We start from the raw sequence: 20,717 nt of genomic DNA on the forward strand, positions 1-20,717 counted from the left end.
AATTATAGAGGAGAATGGACAAAGGGTGTTCACCTGTTTGCATAATGCAGGACTTGTGCTTTGGGAAACTGCTACGTCTGAACACAGTGTACCCAGGGGGAGTGGGGTGCTAAGCATACACACTTAACAGATACACCGCTTCAGAGGAAGTTTCTGACAGGACAAAGTATGTGAGCAGGTATAAAAAGGGGGAAAGTCTGTGATTACATCCCATTTATCGACAGGGAACCTGAAAGGTATGTACACTTGAAGCATTGCTTCTCTTTGGTAATGTTGGTCACATTTTATTGTGTTCCTTTTTTATTGTCATTTGTGTTGTCTTATTCTTTTATTTGTATTTTGTTTGTTTTATAGCATTTTCAATGCTGTTTGAAATGAAATATTTTTTCATGATAATCAATACAATTTCATTATTAGCTGGAATTTGAACTATTTCCCCTTTTATCTGCTATTCAGTTTGTGCGTGTGCATGCTAATGAACTGTTGTTTTTGCTTAAAATTTCCATGACTCAAACTGAATTTCAAATCAGCTCTGAGGTACTCCCCTCATAGACTTTACAGTTGCATATCACACGGCAAAACACCATTCATATTGACATACCGCAAAGTCTGGAGTGGTGATAATACTCGCACATGTTGCCAAATCACTGCTTTTTCTCTCATGCCAGGTTGCAACACTGAACAGAACCATGAAGTTGTTGCTGTTGGCTTTGGCTGTTGCCCTCGTGTTTACAACTGGTGAGTCTGTCACTGATTCTCCAGTGAATAAACAGTAGCTGTTAACCCCTGGGCTGCTGTGCAACGGGAGCTCTGCTCTCTCCTTTAGTCGTCTGCATAGCAACTTACATCATCTCATCAGACCTGTGTCAAAAAGTCAAAGCCAGTTCTTTCCATTTTGCAACAGATGGGTGGGGTTTACTGCAGTAGGAGAAGTCCCATGAAGTTGTCAGTCACAGAAAAGTAAATTAAACTGACTTTCCTGTGATTGTCTAAACTTTATGGCAAGCATTGTATTGTGTTATGTGGTTACACCCACCCATTCAACACCTAAGTAGGCTAAAACAAACCATAAAGATGTTTGTAAACACTATTTGTCCCAGGTTAGAATTTAACACAGTCTAACACTGGATATGCATTGGCTGTGTCAAAAGCTTATTACACATGCTACAACATTGAAACTGGGTGGTGGTCAAAATGTAATCAGATCCACTGAAGCATCAAAGAAAAAAAACAACATTGACCAGAATGATTGTCCCATATAATGCTGTTTTCGTTCTTAGGTGAAGCCTTGAACTGTCACCGCTGCGTCCCCAGAAGGGCTGGAGGAGCCTGTGAGTTAAGTGTAGAGACCTGCAAACCAGAGAGGGATGGGTGTGCTGCTGTGAAGTTCCTCAGAGAACCACGTGAGTTTCACAACATACTCTGTTGAAGTCAGGATGGATCAAAAATCTAAATATTGAACTCCAGTTTAGGTTTGCATTTTGGATTGAGTGAATTGACCCCAGCCTTGATGCACGAACCACAGCAAAGTATAAACATCATCTTGGCTGTGTATCATAGTGGCATTAAAGAAAAGTGCATTTAAGTAAAGCATTCTACTATTTTGCATGGACACCTAGTCCATAATGTGATAAAACCAAGATATACATTTTATCTTATGAGTGACTAATTTCCCCTGAAATCCTGAATATCACTGACAAAACACTATCAGGACAGCTAATATGGAAAGTCAACTGTTTCTGAATGATTAATCATGTATGCATGTTAAAAAATAGACAGGTTCTACCACAGCGAGAGGTCACTTGGAGATTGAAGAGAGCAGGTTTTTGCTAAAAGCCAACCCATTTCCTTCTTTTCTCCTCTTAGATGGCCAATACCAGAAATGCATGGCTCTGTCAGACTGCCAGATGCTGCAGATGAACGCCTACATTGACATCAAGTGCTGTAATGATGACATGTGCAACACATTTTAAAATTTGCTAGTATATGTGTTTCCCTGGATAAAAAAAAAACAGTTTAAAAAAGAATCTGTGTGTGTTCCTAATGATCCGTAGTGATGTTTGGAAATGTGTTCTTACCGCCGACAAAAATCATGCATTGTCAGCCAATTACAGTGGGAGGAATAACACACACTCCAGCCCGCATTACATAACCACTTTTTGCTTTAATGATTACAATCAAAAACATTTGTACAACATTTTCAACATTAGAAAATGGATGCAGATTTTTGGCTGACAGAAACTGCTATGAAAACAAACTGAGGGACAGAGGAGTGGGTATTGCGTGGAGATGAAGTAGAAAAAGAGCTGTATATTTGAGGGGCCAAACAGCTGGTGATGTATCAGAAGAAACGTCCGTGTTTACTTAGCCATTTTCCGAGCATATGCATGGTAGATAATGACATTTCTCTTATCTCTTGTTGTTTCGACAGAGAGGGGGTCGTAGCCTATATGGGAACTGCATAATGAGAAGCTAGGATGCATACAGCCACTAATATCTCTGGCCTTAGATGCTGTAGTCATCATTACCTAGCACGATAAAACATTTTTTCTGATACACCCGAATGAATTTCTGTGTTTTGCATCAGTGCCGAGCACAGAGATGGCGGAGGGGTGGATTGTGGGTAATATCATACAGGGAATCACCACTCATCCTTTTTTTTTATCAAACGAACAGAGAAAAACAAGGATGACAAAAGGGAATAGGAAATACTGATAAATAACAGTGGAATCAGAGCCATAAATAGACAGTATTGGATATTTAGGACCCTGGGGGGGCGGTGGAGTCAGCTGAGGTGGAGGAGAACTGGCAGCTAGCCTTCAAGTAACGGGATATCCCAGTGCAGTGTCCTGTGTGTTGATTGGGCGGCTCTACATCATGGAGCAGGACGTCTTTCCTGGCTGCACGCCGCCGTCGATCTTCTCTGCCTCCAGGATCATCCTGCGGAAAACCTCCACGGCCGTCTGGGGGGGGGGGGGGGGGGGGGGGCGAACGAACGACACACACAAGACGCTGTGAGACGGCTCAACGTTTCAGAAGATACACAGAAACATACACTACACCCAGTGAGGCTACACCGTCTCTAGACACAACATGGAGACCGGATTGGGCTTACATGCATTCATATACAGTCATTCATGTTCAGTCACTCAAACGATAATCTTAACTTGCATTTAAACTAGATAGATGGATTGATAGATAGATAGATAGATAGATAGATAGATAGATGAGGAAGACTTTGTGAAATGATTAGCAGTATAGGATGCAGTACTGTATAGATAATAATACAATAGATAGATAAGCTATGATTCTTCTATGATACTTTTGAAATGTCGCATGTGATCTAAGTGTGTTTCCATCAGCTGGGTTGAAGAAAACACATCCACCAGAACATGGAAAGAGTGTTTGAAGAATTGACAGGACTGGGCAAGTTGCTATCGTTCCTTCGTGTCAGCTAATGTTGGCCATATTTTATGCTGTCTGACGACGGAAATAAAGAAAATCTACAGTGCCATATGACATATCTTGGAGGTTGTGATTTATTCAACATATGCGTTTCCATTGATATTTATTGGACTATTTTTTTTATCAACAGAAGTGAGCACAAATCTGATGTTTAGGCAATTTTAGCAAATTTTGCATCACATTTTCTAATTTGATGCATCATAATCTGCACAAAATTGAGATAGATAGATAGATAGATAGATAGATAGATAGATAGATAGATAGATAGATAGATAGATACTACCAAATATTACCAAGTGGATATGATCCCTGTACTAGAGGATTGTGGCTCTTATGGCTCTTACCTGGTTCTCTTTAGCGGAGGACTCCATGAAGGCAGCGTTCCAGGATTCAGCTAACGCTTTTCCCTCTTCACAACTGATTACTCTGAAAAACAGGGACGCCGGGCCACTCAGTCATGCTAAAAATGTACATAAATATTTCAGAGTATGGCCTGCAGTGTTGACTTTGACTAACCCATAGAGTTCAATTCCTAAAATTCAGTTATCACTTACAAACCGAATCATTGACTTGGTGCTGAGTATATTGTATTGTGAAGTGTATTTGCAGGGCTGCACAGACGCACAGAGACAGGTCAGAACATGCTAGCTTGCTACAAACTCTTTCCCCCGTCATCTCAAATATAAGCATCTATTCTGTGTTTTTATTTGCATGTCATGATGTCAGTCATATTGAGTTTTACATTTCTGCTATCAACAGACTGTAAAATGATTAGATGGTGATGCTAACAAATCTAAAGAGTGGAAGCAAAAAAAATTGGGAAAAAATCCACAGAATATGCATAGAAAGGGAATCTCAAAAAACATAGTCCAAGGCACTCTATCTCTTTCCAAAAGTTTAAAAAAAGCCATTATTGGTTACATGGCTAGGAATATTAAAAATATTGAACCAACATGCTGCCAGGAGGCCGTAACATGTTGGTTCAATATTTTCTTTCAGGCTTTTTAACTCTTGGAAAGAGATAGAGTGCCTTGGAGTGTTTTGGGGTTCTCTTTTGATTACCTTTCTATGCATATTCTGTGGATTTTTTTCCAGTTTTTCCAAAGAGCGCCTATCCTTCCCACACTGAGGACCCACTGCAGCACTCCTCACCTTCTGTATTTTTCTTTAAGTCTAAAGAGAGGTTGGTAGCATTGCTTGCGAGTTTGCTGCATCCTGTAAGTGCCCCGCTCGTGACCCATGTGTGCCTACAGCAAAGCTTTGTTTACATTACCGTATAATGTACAATGTGAGTGTGTTGCAACATACCGCTCCATATGTAGGTCGTTCTTGTTTCCGACCAACATAATTGGTACTCTGCGTTGGAAGGAAAATAAAAGGCACATTGTAGTTATGTATGATGATACTGTATCTTCGAATGCCCCTGAACAGCAAAATGGGAACAACAGGCAGTACTCACTGAACTTTCCCCACCATATCCAACAATTTTTCATGGATAACTTGTACAACTTCAAAACTGCAAAAGACAAGAGGAAGGCATCTTGTCAGCATTCAGGAATTTCATGCAGTCCAATCATTATATGGGAAGAGAACTGAAGAGTTATTCATTTGCTTTTAAAAAAAAAAAAAAAAGGAAAATAAAAAAGTACCTTTTATTAGATGTGACTGAGTAGACCAGAATGTAACCATTGATATCTATGGAGTAAGTCTGTGGGAAGATAGAATACTCATCCTGGAAAAGGAGAGAGAGTGTGGAAATTAGTAAGCAGTAAAATTAATGGAACAAAAAAAATCATATTGGCAAACTAAAGAATCATATTGGCAATTAAAGTAAAATGAAGACTTGCACTGCTGGCTCCATTAAGGCCTGCTCAACAGAATTAGCACCAGACTAACACAACAGGCTAATCTTTAAGTGCTAATGTTAATGTCATTAGATCTAACATGAGTCAAAGGACGAATGACTAAATGTGCGGTTAACAGGAATTTAGCATTGAGTCATACCTGTCCTGCTGTGTCTACCAGCTGGAGATGGTACTCTTGTCCGTTTATTGTGATCATTTTAGTGAACGCTGCAGGTAAGAGAGAAGACACATCAGAAATCCACTACTAGAAGATCTAAATTAAACATTCTTATAGATGGAGCTGGAGATTTCCTTTTCAATGAACGCTGACAAAAAAAGACAGAAAAGAAAGAGTCACGAGGCCTTGAATGCGGCCGATTGTATCCTCGTCACCCGTTTCCTCGTTTCAGTCTTGCAGATCTTTCTCAAGACATACAAGACACAACCGAGTGAGAGTTTTTTCCATGTTATGGATCCGTTTTGGGTTGCATGGTATCACTGAGTTCATTCAACACAGGAATGTCAATATCTGCCTGGAGATGGGTCATATTATCTACAGCGAGACTGAGGGATTGCTTCGCCTGCAGCATCTCGCCGAGAACGCTGACACTTCACTTTATGCTAACCATCCAGAGATTATTTATAGACACAGATACAGACCCCACACATGAAAAGTATACGGTGAGGTATGCGAGTGAACATGTTGGAGAAGAGACGCGGCCTACAGGTTAGGGAAGTTTAGACACGAATCCCTGGAGTGGCTGGGAGTATATGGGTGTAGGTTGATGAAAAACGTTTGCTCCAACTGCAAAAAACTACCTAAACTACTAAACTGAAGTGCCCTCGAGCAAGGCAGCCAACCCCTAACCGCTCCAGTAGAGCTGCTCAGTGGCAGAAAAGTAGAAGACTATGGATATGCTTTGTATATGAGCCTATATAAGCCTATATAGGCCTATATAGGCTCATATAGGTTAAAAAACGCTTTGAGTCTTTGGGGCTGAGGCTTGACCAACAGCATGATACCCAAACATGTTATTACACATGAATAACTGATAAAACACACAGTGGGCTAGATTTGTTGAGCAAGTAAAGTGTCAACAGATATTACAGCCTATACCTAACATTAACAATAGAAAACATTCAATTTTAAGATATTTGTATAGTTTGGATAACCAAATCTCCACTTACTGTTTTCTATCGTTGGGTCATAGGAGTCAACAAACTGGCCTTCCACAAACTGAATTGTCAAGGAGGACTTTCCTGCAAAATACATATGATTATTATACACATGGCTCTTGGATGTATGGAAAATCATTGCAAATGTGGAACTGAATTGTCAAATGCTGTGAGAGTTGAATAACGAGTTTCAGATGTGTGTGTATGGGGTCTCAGTCCTTCATTACACATCATCAGGTTCATCGTGTTCTGTGGCATATAGGCCTATTCAGCATCCAGGTGATACAAACCTATGGGATAATGGTCTAATAGCAACTGCATCTTCATTATGAAAAAGAATTATAGAAATCCTATAGTAACCATTCGGATACTAAACATATATCACAGCAAAACTTTAAATTAACACGCACATACTATAGATCAAAATAATGTATACCATGCAAAAATCCTAGGAATACCACTGGAGATTAAAAAATACTATACAGTACAATAAGATACTATTGAGTACCACAGAAAATGCAGGTCCCTATGTGAATATTAGCCTATAGTGATTTTTCGTTAGTGCTGGTATGCTGGCCAGGCCTCCAAGCGTGCTATCACCGTATGCCATCTTGGCATCCTGAACACGCATGCATTCATCGCATGCTAATTTTGCGTCCTTTCCTCCCGAAACGATCAAATAAAGTGTAATTGCATAAAAATGCGTCAAATGCGGTGTTCCTTTAGGCCTGATATGGCTGAACATGACATGGGTTAGGGGTGCGATTTCCTACTGGGGGTCACCCATGCCTGAAATGCAGCCTATGCACTGATGGAGCAGTATGGATAAAAGCGTCCACCCAAGGCCATACAGGTATAAAAATGTCCTTTACAAATGGCCCGTTGGTAGGCCGAGGTGTGTGCCAGAAACGGCAAGGCCACATCTCACCTGGTGGCGCTCATACGCTCTATTAAGATGTTGCGTGACAGATCCTACTCCCTATAATTTAAGTCTATTATAGGAGGCGTAAACCGCTCTCATAATGGGCTTAAAATGACCCGGAGGCCGCTGAAATCTAGCCCCTGCGTCGCATCCCGGGCCCCCCCGCCTATAGTGTCATTCCTGTGCGCGTCGTTTGATCGGGACTCACCTACGGATCTGTACCCGAGGATGGCGATTTTTCGTGATTTCGGCTGCGGCATATCTCGTACTGGTTATCGCATCTAGTCCTCGGGGTCTACCGCAACCTCCAACCGGAACGGCATCCAAATTCAAGGAGCACAGAGATTCGACATACAGCCTGGGACTGATAGCAGAAATCCCTATTTTTGTTAATGATTATAAGAAATTTGATGTCCACAGCGAGAAAAAAAATGCTATTTCAGGTCATATAAAAAAGCATGGAGTAGCCTATCTATAGTTCTATAATAACTGCGTCACTCCCCTTTGCAATGTAATGAATTAGTAATGACTGCTCCGTCCTGATTAGTTGCACGCGGAGCAAAGGCGGGGATTCTGGTCTCTTGTAAAACGGTGATTGGATGAAACAGCTGTTTGTCAAGCAGCAGTGCCCGGTCTCTGAAATGTGATTGGCTGTTACACATATTATGACGTGCTGGGTGGTCGGGGGCCGTGTCATTCATATCTTTAGGGTCAGGGAAACGGGCCAGGCTACTCGTCAGTGAAGACGTCATCAAATTTATATTTTACCTATATATTCCCCTTACTATAGTAGTCCTATAATGTCTTTTTGAAGGATGCAACACAAATATATCGTCAAAAGTATAACTCACTATATTCATATTATAGGAATATTATAGGAATGCTATAGTGATACTATAGGAGATTTTAAAAAAATGCCATAAAGTGCAATTAGGTCACTATAAACGCACTATTTAGTACCAGAGACACACCATAAGTTCCTATAGGTATAAGAATATTATAGTGCCATTTTATTTTATAATACCATATCATATTATAGTACCATAGGACCATATTATAGTAGGCTACCATAGGAGATTAAAAAAAAATAATACCGTAAGTAGGCTACAATAAACTCACTATTTGTTACTACAGATACACTATAAGTTCCTATAGGAATATTATAGAAATACTATACTGATGCCATAGGAGAAAAAAAAAATACCATGAAAAAAAAACATACCATAAAGTGCGATAAGATCAATATAAACGAACTCACTATTGAGTACCACGGACACACTATAAGTCCCTATTTGAATATTATAGGAAAATTATAGTAATACCAAAGGAGGGAAACAAATACAGTACAATAAGGTCACCATTAACTCATTCTTTAGTACCACAGTCACACTGTCAGTCCCTATAGGAAAATTATTATATAAGCCTATTACCATAGTAGATAAAAACAAAAGTACAATAAAGTCACCTTAAAGTCACTATTGAGCACCACAGACACAAAAAATCCCTACAGTAATATTATAGGAATTTTATAGAGGCACTGTAGGAGATTTAAATCAAAATGCATAAAATATGATAAGGTCACTTTAAACTCTCTATTGAGTACCACAGACACACTATACTGTAAAAGCCCTGTGGCAATCTCATAAGAATACTACAGTGATATCATATGAGAAAAAAAAAAAAGAAAAAAGAAAACAAAGTACAGATCACTCTCCTTCTGCTCTACTTCACATTGGCCAGTAGATGTCCCCACAACACCATTTATATCTTGCACAGGGCCTGCTTATATATACCTAAATACTCCATAAACTACTGTATGTTCCCTTGGATTCCACAATAACATCCCTATTTTCTTTTTGGGTTCAAACTCAATAAAACATATGCTAAACTGTGTCTAATTGCATACCAATATGATAAACTCTCTCAAAACCTCTAACCAAGGTTACCTCGATAACCTCATGCATACATAAACAAACACACTCCCATTGCGCCCATCCCTGATTATTTGAGACGATAGTGGTATTCCATTATAGACGCTAAAGTCCTCAGGTCTTAATATAACTGCGGTCTAAACCCAAACCTCAGGCATGCAACAATAGTAGAGGAACTTAGGCCACAATTAGTGGGTTAAGCCCACAGGCAGACACTGGAATCCCAGGCAGGCGTGACGAAGGGGGAGAGCTGATGAGAGGGAAACATGTCCTCATCGCCCAACAGACTTTCAATGAGCACCTAGAAATGAAGGGTTAAACTCTAAAATGTTCTGTATTTCTTTCTAGAAAAACAAATGCTGCTTGTGTATGTTAATCATTCTTCAATAGTTCAAAAATGTAAACAATTGTGTCCTGAAAAATGCATTTTGGAGGCAAAAGTCTTAAAAAAGCTGATAGTTTAAGATTTTTTTCATCCCGTGAATGTCACATTTTGGCACAAAACTCTTGAAATAATTATGTCCTTTGTCCAAAATAGCCCTAGGCCCACGGGTATCCAGTTTTATTGTCCCATGACCAATGAAATCCCCTGTTTCGCTGTCACGTCTTGGGCCATTACAAGTTAATCACAGAAATGTCCAACTCTCCGTCAGTAAGACCTAACTGTTTTGCTTCCACACACACTTCTGCTCAGCACCAGAGACCAGGGAATCACTGGTGTCAGCAATAAGTGATTTGTTCTGCATGACACCGGGTGTCAAAAAAAAGAAGAAAAAAAAAAAATAATTAAATAAAAAAAACGTAGAGTGAAATGGCTGAAGGGTGCCTGCAATTACTGGACACACACGCACACACACACACACACACACACACACATACGCACACACACACATACACAAATACACATTCACAGAGGCAAACACAACTGGGGGCACACACTCACACACGCACATGCACATTCTCTTTCTCTCTCTCTCTCTCTCTGTCTCTCTCTCTCTCTCTCTCCCTCTATATATATATATCTCCTCTCTCTCTCTCTCTCTCTCTCTCTATATATATATATATATATATATATATATATATATATCCTCTCTCTCTCTCTCTCTCTCTCTCTCTCCAGACACACTTACAGGAAATTATGATGACCAAGTATAGGTCACATTGGTAATACAGCCATGTTCTAGCCAGGGATTACAGTGTGCTGACATAGGCCAACAATAAATACCCCCTGCAAGAACAACAGGTGTCTGACAAGATTGTTTCACTTTAATAAAAGGCTTACGCAAGCCTTGGAGAAATAATACATTAAGCCCTTTTGGACATGTTGGCCTTTTTCTGCTTCATCCCTTGTGATTGGAAAATGTCTTTTTTTCTCCCCCAAATAATTAATTTCAGTGAATCTCGCATGCACCGGGAAAGAGACGTGTCAGAAAGGGATGATGCTTTGCGCAGTAGTTAATATCATGAGATCAATGTTCCCGTCATGAGCCATGTTGCAGAGAATATGCCCAAATATTCTCTTTAGATTTCCAGCCCTTAGTTCCTTCAGCTATGTGGGCTAGTGGACATGCAGCTGGAGCTCGTGTTTCTGAACCCGGGGTGTTTGGCACCGGCGCCAGTCTCTTTCAACTCACTGTGAAAGCACCCCTGGCTCTGTTAGTATGCCAGCCTGTGTGCCAGCAGAGCGAGTCGGCCACATCCTCCAGCTGGGCCCGCGCCACCAATGGGCACCTGGACCCACTCGCAAAAACCTCATGAAACGGAATGCATATTTAACTCAGTGGAATGCATTTGTGTGGCACCTTTCATCCGCGGGCTCCGAGTCTGTGTACCTGCGTGACGCCTGAAGGACACTCCAGTTCCACCTTTATCTCGCTCATCTTCATTCATCGGGCTTTTCACCTGCCTATGGGACGCGATGCAGCCGTTTTGACTGGCGGACTCACACTGCGGGCTGCGCCTCAGCCGTTGGACTGTGTCCAGAGTCACACAGGCCTGAAAGACAGCCATCGTTATCCAACTCTCACAAGGTGTCATTGTAGGAATCCAATGATTACCATATCAGCTCCACATGAAACATTTATGGCTTGTTGGCAGTGATGATCTGGCAAGCATCCTAATTTCTAGAACAGAGCTTATCAGATCCTTTTGTTTCGAGTTTTGGTGCCATGCACAGAAACATACTCAGTGCTGAAACTCCTGTGCTGTCACTTGCGGTCAAAATGAAAACTTTGCAATATGAATTTCTCCACCGCAACAGAAACACCACCGCACAACTCAAAACCTTTCAATAATTCAATCTCATTGTGGTCCCAAAACATTGCACAGTGTTCTCCTATATCTCATTATGATCGCAGTTTCCACCACAGTGCCAACTGTATTGTTTCTGTTAAGCAGTCAGTAGCCTATAGCAGTGGCAGTGTGCAGGTGAGACCCAGATAGGCTGCCCGGTGGTACTTCATCACCCTGCTTGTTGTTGTCACAGCCACAATTGGTTTGTGCTCTCATCTGCTGCCTCAGCAAAGTCAGGACTGATTTGGTCACTTTGGAGCCCAGTTAGCTTTGTTCACTGCACTTCCCCCTTGATTCCAGCCATCATTACAAATGGTGTCTTTATGCGGTGGAGTTAACCCGGATAGTGCTCTCCCCTGGGTGCCTTTATCATCTATTCATCATGTTGTCCCAGTTTATCTCAAGACGAATCTGGCTGCTGCACCACAGATCTAACTACAGATACCTGGAGTGTGGCCTATGGAGAGAGACTAGGAGATTAGGAGATACTCAATGGAGGTGTTTCAGTTACAGTTGATAAGGCTGTGAAAAAAATGTTTTAAGAAGGCGTAGAAGAGTTATGAAGTGGCGTTTGTGCTATTTTAGCAACAATTTATTCTCAAAGTAGGCTTGGATATAGTAAAACCTCCTTGGTATGATTTCCATGATGACAATTTGCACAACGAGCCACGGGCGAGCCAACTGTCTCCAACCTTGTGAATAAATGAACATTTGAAACATTGAAATGAAATGTTCTTGGCCTGGTATTCTTGCCTCAGAGCAGACTTGTTGGACACTCCCTCATATTTCCTCCTCGCTAATTTGCATTGCTGAGCAGATCTTTGTGTCACCTGGAGGTTTGAGCAGAGCAGCGTTGCAGCCAATTTCCAGATGGCGTTTCAAATGCGTGAGATATCCTCAATTTTTGACAAAATGCACGGCCACTTCCGCAGCCTCCATTAGCCGGGGGGTTGTGGACGCATGCACAAATGGAAGGTGGAAAGTGTCCAGTGGCGTGAATATTCACATCTGCACCTGCTGAATAATAGACGATTACCAGCTCAGGTGGCTCGGCATCCACCTCTGTTCACATGCTCTCCCCCATTTCATGGTGCTAATTTTGTCTGGAATACTCAATGGGCTTGCAAAATGCATATTTCTTGACACTCAGACCTGATCTTGTCTTGTATTCTGTCTAAAGAGGGAACAAAATCTTCAATAGGAGTGTTGGCTTCAGGGACTAATGTGTCTGAGATACAGACTCTAAAGAGCCTCAGGTCTTGGCAGGTTCTCCTTACATTTCAACAGGACAGAGACTCCTACGACAGAGTCTGTGGCAGCACGGCCCTATATCATCTGTCACTGCCTGAAGCCTCCGCAGTAATGAACAAGTAATAATGGTATATATCGTGAACTTGAGTCTCTAAAGGTAGCTCATCCAGAGTCATTATTGTGCCACATAACCAGATGAGCTTTTTCAAATGAGATCATTTTTGTCACCCAGAGGACTGGAGGGTGTTACTGTTCACAGAGTGAATAACTCATCCTCATTTGGTGCTAATGGGACTCCATATTAAGGTGTTGTGTGACTGCGAGAGGAATGGTAAACCCCATTTCCTTCTGATTTACACCTCAAGCTGTTGCCACACATCTGTTTCTCCGGTAGAGGAAGATCCGTTTGGAAAAAGCATGTACGGGATGAAAGAGAGGGATTTAATGATGATTCATGCCTCACAAGATGATGACAAAGTGTTAGACAATGGTATGTTATGGAGAGGTATGTCATGATGACATCTCTCTGTCACAGAAATGAGCATTATTCCCTCCGTCCATCCATCTATGTGTCCTCGCTGCCATCCCTCCCCCTCCCTCCCTCCCTCTGTCCATCCATCTCAGCTTCTCCAGGTATTTGCCATGCTACAGTTAACCCTTAATGAGGGATATGCATATGAAGCCAAGGTGTCTCTCCATATTTGACAGCATGCGTTCCAGGCCTCATGTTGGTTTCCACTCCAGGGGTGTGTTTGCACATAGGGGGGAATGCTCTGACGGTTACAGCCGAGGTGTCATTTTTCATGTAAATAGAGTATGGCAGGGCATAGCAGACTGCTGTTTGTGAAATTAGCCATGGCGCACACATAAACAAGATCAACAGTACAGCTTCTCGGATGAAAACTAAGTGCTGTATTTAAGATTCTATGATGAAGCGTTTGTAGCAAGTATATACAAGAAGTGTACCAGCCAGTACCTGCCAGCAGCCGGTTTCTATCAGCCAGCATCTAAGGTTACAGTGATATAAAGGTATTAACACTCACTAAAATATGTCCAGATGAGACATGCTGTACAAGCAGCTGCCTGAATGGGCAATACAGCCCTATCTCCAACGTCCAATTCAGCAAACACAAGACTCGACCTGTCATTCATAAATGCTGATCTAGCCTCGCTCAGTGCAGAGCCATTGAGTCCCCAGAGTTGGATATCACTGCTAACTGTCATCCAAGTACTTTGCTTGCTGGACTCGGACAAGAATGATGACTAAGGCTATACTCTAAGTCCTGGCCAGGCTCGGTGAGGCTGTCTAGGAAAATGGATCAAGTCCAAGGTCTATTTTACACCCCTCAAGGTATTAATGTGCTCACAGCTCACAAACGTGTACATTTATTAAAATGAGTTATGTGTCATTTTTGAAAAGTGAGGCCTCTTACAAAATGATTGATGCCATAAAATAAAAACAAATTACGATGCATTTTGAGGGATAGCAGGTCATTTCCGTCCTTGGTTGACAAAATGACAATTTTATTTACATGGTGGTTTATATTTTAGAGATAAATTTCAGATCATGATTTTTTTCACCCAAAGTCAATACGTAATGGTTTGGAATGAGAGTGTGCAATTAATCTTCATCACTCATTCAATTTGTTGGTCAGATCTAATCAACCTCACAGTTGCAAAGTCTGACTTTTAGCTGGTTAATTCAACAACAACAATGGAGCTATGATTTGAAGAAGTCACAGTAAACACTGAAACATTGTGAGACTTAAAAGAAGTTACTCTTAAGAACAAATTTAGGAACTTTAACATTTAGGAACAATTGTGTTAAGCGCTGGGGGATAAAAACAAAATTCTAAATGTAAATGTATGTATTCCTTTACATAATGACGGATGCTTTACTATAGGTCATGGATGAATGAGATGGAGATATTTGAAAGGTAGTAAAGCTTTCTAGGAACATGTTGGATGTGTTTCATGTCCTGTTGCACTTGAGATTAAGCCTGCAGCGGCTTAATCTCTTAATGTCTGTACATAACAGTTTCGCTAATACCTCTAAGAACTGTTTCTTTTTTGAGAAATGATTCAATGTTTTCATGGCTGACAGCTTGGTGCCATATTTAAGTTGAGACAAAAAAAAAACATGCACATAGGCACAGGCGCAGACACACACACACACATACACACACAAGTGGGGAGAGATTATGGTCAGCCAGAGATACATGAGGTGTTTAGTTGGTATGTTAAATATCCGAATAATTTTAAATGCAGAATTCAATACACTTACAAAGGATAACAGGTGTAGCTTACAACATATCCTCATATTAATGCTTCTCATGTACACTGTGTGTGTGTGTGTGTGTGTGTGTGTGCGCCTGCGTACACGTGTACTTGTGAATGTACGGGTGGATTCAAAAATGTATGTGTGCATGGCATGCGTATGTGTGGGTATGTGCGTCTGTGAGCATGTGTGTGCTTGTATATGGGCACATTGGTGTGTGTATGCGATTGTATGATTCTGGGTGTGTATGTGTGTCCATGCATTTGTGTGTAATGTATGTGGTGGGCTATGAGATCATGCCAGTGACATCAACTGATTGAGCTCACTCTGCATCCTATCCCCATGTGCTGCTCCTCCTATAGTGGGTGGGGGGCAGGGTGCTATCTGCGGCCTTGTAAAGTGACAGGACCAGCTGGGGAATGAAATCCAGTAAGACAGGCAGTTGGTCTGCGGGACACAGACCACGTTCCCCCCATAGTGCTCTGTTACAGCACACTGCAACACTGCTCTGCTAGAGGAAACCCACTCAGGATTCAGCCTGACCACTGCCAAACATCAGAAGCTCTACAACAACAACCAGATATCGCTCTGCCAGTGACACTGATCATGCTTTCAGTGGCTTGTTCAAGAACCCTGGAGATCAATCAGCAACCATTATCATTAGCGAACCTCTCCATGCTCCAAGTGTTGGTGATTCAGCTAATCGCATGCTGACATCTTTTTATAGCCGACAGAACCATCAGCACTGTGAGGACCATGGGCGGGAAGCAATCTCGTACTTTCTCCAAAGAAGAGTTGAACGAGGTGAGCGTGAGTCAAGGGAGGAGGAGTACCGGGAGAGACGACCACCCCAGCCTGTCCTCGGCCGCCGAGAGGATCCGCAGACACACCACCGTGCACTTTGGCTACAGCACCCTCAGCCTGGCCATGCGGGGGCTGGACGAGCCCCCCACCGAGCTGTGGGAGCTCAGAGAGCTGGATAAGCTAAACTTGTCCATGAACTGCCTGTGTTCTCTGCCCCCTGCCCTGGGAGCTCTAGACAATCTGGTAGTCCTCAACCTGTGGGGCAACAACCTGTCCAGCCTCCCTCCTGAGATCGGCCTCCTGAAGAAACTGCGCGTGCTCTTCGCCTACCGCAACCGTCTGAGCGAGGTCCCCGAGGAGCTGGGCTCCTGCACCCGCCTGGAGGTGCTCAGCCTGGCCAACAACCAGATCACAGGCCTCCCCGGCAGCTTGGCGGCCATGCGCAATCTGACCAAGCTCAACCTTAGCTACAACCGCATGCCGCACATCCCCACCTGCATCTACAGCATGAAGGGCCTGGTTTTCCTACACCTGGCCTGCAACCGACTGGAGACCATCGCGGACCAGATCCAGGACCTGGTCAACCTGAAGATCCTCATCGTGGAGGGAAACAGTATCCACACATTGCCTAAGACCCTGTGCTTCCTGGAGTCTCTGGAACTCCTTAATGTTGACTTCAATGACCTGCAGAGCGTGCCGGTGGAGATGTACCTGCTGAGCAAGCTGAGGAAGTTGGCCTGCCACCCACTGGATAAGGGACTCCATATCGTTCATAACCCCCTCCTTAAGCCCATTCAGGAGGTGCTGCAAGGAGGTCTCAGTGCCCTCTATAACTACCTCAGACCCTCGTGAGGGACACCTGCTGTGTGTGTGTGTGTGTGTGTGTGTGTGTGTGTGCGGGTGTGTGTGTGTGTCATAATATGTGATGTTGACACAATCTGGCTCTGGGCAGGTGGTAGTCACGCTGTGAGTCCTCTGTTGCCACAAGCTGACAAGATGCTATCACCCATTTCACCAAGACAGATGAACATTACTCAATATTAACATCACAGATGAGTATGTGTTATATGGGATTTTATGCTACACCATGTTTTGCATATCTTACAATATATGATCAATGATAATTTTATTATTTTAGAAAATGTAACATGAACTGTTGGTTATAAACAAACAAATATTAAGCGCCATGTCATGTTCAAAGTCATTTGTTAATCCACAGCAAAGGGTAAGGACAAGTCATTCAACTCACTCACAAATTCACAGGTCTACATTTGGGGGCCGATTACTGGCCAGTTGGTCTTGCTTGGCCCCTGGCAGTGAGGGGTATATGGGCTAAGTTCAGTTACAGCTCACCACTCTCTCTGTTGCAGCCAGGTCATGGGGATCAGGTGTGGAAAGTCAATGGAAAGAACAGTGGTGGGGGGCTTCAGATCTGCAACAGAACAGGGCCTTAGTCTCTGATTAAATGTTCCACTCCATCACATCGGAGCAATGCTGCTGGGTGGCAGCTCCTCTGAGGTTGTCATTGAAACGCCACCGATTTGAAACAGCAATGACAGGAGCTTTCTATGCTCGACATGCTCGACTTACAATTTCTCCACACAATAGTGTAAATGTAGACAGATCATTCAAATCAAACTTATGCGTGTTCAATTGCTTGCAAAAGTGGCCAATTTGCACCTGCGCTGACTGCGGCACCCAGAGTATTGTACCAAAATGCATAAAAAATAAAGCTGAATGGCAAATTCAGTAGAATACCCATGTTAACCCTTTAACTACTGTCATCCTGTCCCTGACTATAGGTTAGGGTTAGCCAGTTTAAGACTGTAGTTCTACTGAGCAAATTCCAGGTGTTAATGTGTGAAACTGTAAGGGTGTTGCTGAAAAATAACATGCATCTTCAGCAAACCTTTAAATGGATAAATACAGACAAATAAATGGATAAATAAAGATAAATAACTGGATATAAAATGGTTAAAAAAAAAAAGCATATATATATTAAAGTTTTTGCTTAATGACCCAGTTTCACACAAAGAAAATGGATAGACACAGTGCAAAATCGCACACCGACATCCTGTAGTGCTGGTTCAGCCGGTTCAAGACTTGAAGAACTCAGTTGTGAATGAGATATCATTCGATTAACCACTTTGACCCCTCACACAGCTGCAGTCATATCTGTTCTAGTGAATCTGGCTCTCAGTGAATAATTAGGATTCCACTATACATACTGTATATATAATATTCCTCTCACGGATAATCAAGTTACATTAACCCTCTCATCTTCCTATATCACTTCTCTGTAGTCATTGCTGTACAGAAGAAGATTTATTATGAATGGGGAATGATTAATCTCACACTTAAGTCTTGTTCCCTACAATCACACAACCTTTGTTCCATACAATATTGGTGAGAAAAGAAAGGTTTTCACTGTAAAGGTTGCTTGGTCAATTCCCTGGAAAATCTGGACTTTGTATTCCTCCAACAATTACTGCCGAGGTTTAATCAAGGCACTTCATCCTCAGCTGCTCCACTAGGTCAGCTCAGTAGCCTGCAGTAGTGCTGGGCAGATCCCCAGTGTAAATGTGTGTGTAACCCTAAATTCCTCTGTAACTACATCCCCATGTTGTTGCTGTAAATAAGTTTTCAGTCAACCTGGCTGCTCTAATAAGGGCGAATGAAGGTTGCATGTATCTCGTCACCTTAGAGAAGGTCATACACTTCAGGAGCCACACACAGGAAGGACTATGGATGACATAGAAAAGGCAAAAAAACGACCTCTGTTGGTATGTTCATGGTATTACATCCAAAATGTATGCTGAACTATCCAAGGATTTTCTCTCCCTCTCTCTCTCTCTCTGTGTCTCTCTCTCTCACACACACACACGCACACACACACACAACCCACACATTCATGATAGATGAACCGCTACTGAATAGGTCTTTGTCCTAGATAGTGATCATGGGACATGTTGTCAAGTAAAACCCCTATAAAGATATTGCCTCAGTCTGAGTCAGATGACCTGAATTCAGGTATTAGTGTCCTGCGGTGACGTTACTGGGCGTACAGTAACAATACGATGACTTTGTCTCCATGTGGATCACATGTAAGGTCAAGTCAACTAGTAAATTAAAACGCCCTTGTTATTCAAACACACAACGTGATGTTTGGGGACCAATTAAGAGATGCAAGATTTTTTGTGTACAGTCAAGAGAGAAAAAAAAAAAACACACGTTAACCACTATGACAATTAATTAAAATGATGCTTTGCTGGCTGGCAATCAACCTCATTGCAATGAATGGTGTTCACTCAGCTGGTGGTCAACTATACACTGGGGACGGGCGATGAGTGCAGCTAGCAGGCTATCGTGGGCCTAAGTTGATGTGAAGTATTTGTTGATGCTGTTTAATTGTGTTTCCTGTGGGCGCTGACATTGTTCAGATAACTTTGCTTTACAATGAGGCGCTGCACAAGGTGTAACAATTGGGTGAACACAGATTGGCACCCCTGTTCTCCAATTAAAGGTATTTTGCATTCATAAACCAGAGTGTAGAAAACAGTGTAGCATCACTAACAGCCAGTGACTTCCCGTAATGAAAGACTGCTAATCAATCTCATATTGAGCTTTTGACAATCAAGGCACGGGATAATCACAATGGAATTAAATGACAAAATCACTGTTGTCTGGCAGCCACACGAGGAGAGGTTTAATAAGTCTTTCTTGGGAGTGCAGTTGGAATTCTGTGATTTATTCAATCACGCTGAGACTCACCACATAGCGTGAGATGACTGGCATTTATTGACAAACAGCATGATACTGCCACTTATGCCAATTACTACAAAGTGTTATTTTACTCATCTTTCCAGTGTTTAATGGATTTCGGCTGTCCCTGAGGGGAGAAATATGGAGGAGAATAGATTTGCTGCAGGCCAACAGTTACTTCCTCTGCCGCACGACGAAATGTCAATATCAACTGTTCAATAACTCAAGGTGTTTTTCAGAAATCAACAGTAGTGAGTCACAGCATCCAAAGGCCACCATCATATTCTCTGTGCCCAAAAAAATATAATCTTTTGATCCTATCCTGCCGTCAATTTTGGAAGCACCTTGTCCAATCAGTGTAATGTCATGGCTTTTCTATGTCTTGTTTTCACAGCTCTATAAAAGTAAGCTCCCTAAAGGTTACTGGGTAAAAAAATGAAAATAAAAAAATAAAAAGTGGCAGCCCAACATGGGCCATGTTGTTTTCGCTGTCGCCATTCACTAGGAGGAGGACATCATTATGATATATTTGTAAAACATAACATAGGGCTATCTTTATGTACAACCACTGCAAACCACCCCTCATTCATATAAACACACACAACCACACACACACACACACGCACACACAAACACATTCAATCTTTCTCTCTCTGGGCATTTGTGAGTGTAAACAACGATGCTATCCATCCTTCCATCCTTCCATCCATCCATCTATCTGTCCAGTCAGAGCGGTTTACATTTACTCCAGTTCCCATGACAGCTTTACTCACACTGGTATTCATGCATTCCTGGCAACATAATTGTTATGGCCAAGACAATACCTAAATACCACAAAGAGACGCGTGACGTTTCTCAACCATGCTTCACCCATTGTGAAAACAACAACAACAACCAAAGAAAAACTAGAGCCTCATCCTTGACAACAGGAGGTCATTTTGAGGCTAAAAGTAGACCCATGTCAATCTCACTGCATTTTAATTAGGGATGGA

At 42.1% G+C, this 20,717-nt stretch overlaps 3 protein-coding genes across 4 annotated transcripts; 2 read left to right on the forward strand and 1 right to left on the reverse strand.

Moving 5' to 3' along the window:
* Positions 1 to 689: 689 nt before the first annotated feature.
* On the forward strand, positions 690 to 1,973 carry ly97.3 (lymphocyte antigen 97, tandem duplicate 3). The gene is made up of 3 exons (XM_071903749.1): positions 690 to 738; positions 1,281 to 1,403; positions 1,867 to 1,973. The coding sequence occupies exons 1-3, from the start codon at positions 690 to 692 to the stop codon at positions 1,971 to 1,973; spliced, it is 279 nt and encodes a 92-aa protein (XP_071759850.1).
* A 171-nt stretch (positions 1,974 to 2,144) lies between these two features.
* rheb (Ras homolog, mTORC1 binding) lies at positions 2,145 to 7,903 on the reverse strand. Its single transcript, XM_071903760.2, has 8 exons — positions 7,616 to 7,903; positions 6,498 to 6,569; positions 5,470 to 5,537; positions 5,115 to 5,197; positions 4,925 to 4,981; positions 4,774 to 4,821; positions 3,810 to 3,891; positions 2,145 to 2,963 (listed from the first exon to the last, which is right to left on the reverse strand). The coding sequence occupies exons 1-8, from the start codon at positions 7,665 to 7,667 to the stop codon at positions 2,871 to 2,873; spliced, it is 555 nt and encodes a 184-aa protein (XP_071759861.1). The 5' UTR covers positions 7,668 to 7,903; the 3' UTR covers positions 2,145 to 2,870.
* An 8,012-nt stretch (positions 7,904 to 15,915) lies between these two features.
* LOC139915233 (uncharacterized) lies at positions 15,916 to 16,815 on the forward strand. Of its 2 annotated transcripts, XM_071903765.2 has the most exons (2): positions 15,916 to 15,953; positions 15,984 to 16,815. In XM_071903765.2, exons 1-2 carry the CDS (start codon positions 15,916 to 15,918, stop codon positions 16,813 to 16,815), a joined length of 870 nt encoding a protein of 289 aa, XP_071759866.1. The 2 variants fall into 2 exon arrangements, with proteins under 2 accessions (XP_071759866.1, XP_071759865.1); XM_071903764.2 differs by having other exon boundaries at positions 15,916 to 16,815.
* Positions 16,816 to 20,717: the final 3,902 nt, after the last annotated feature.

The sequence above is a fragment of the Centroberyx gerrardi genome, chromosome 13 (assembly GCF_048128805.1).
Source record: "Centroberyx gerrardi isolate f3 chromosome 13, fCenGer3.hap1.cur.20231027, whole genome shotgun sequence".
Lineage (NCBI taxonomy): Eukaryota > Metazoa > Chordata > Actinopteri > Beryciformes > Berycidae > Centroberyx > Centroberyx gerrardi.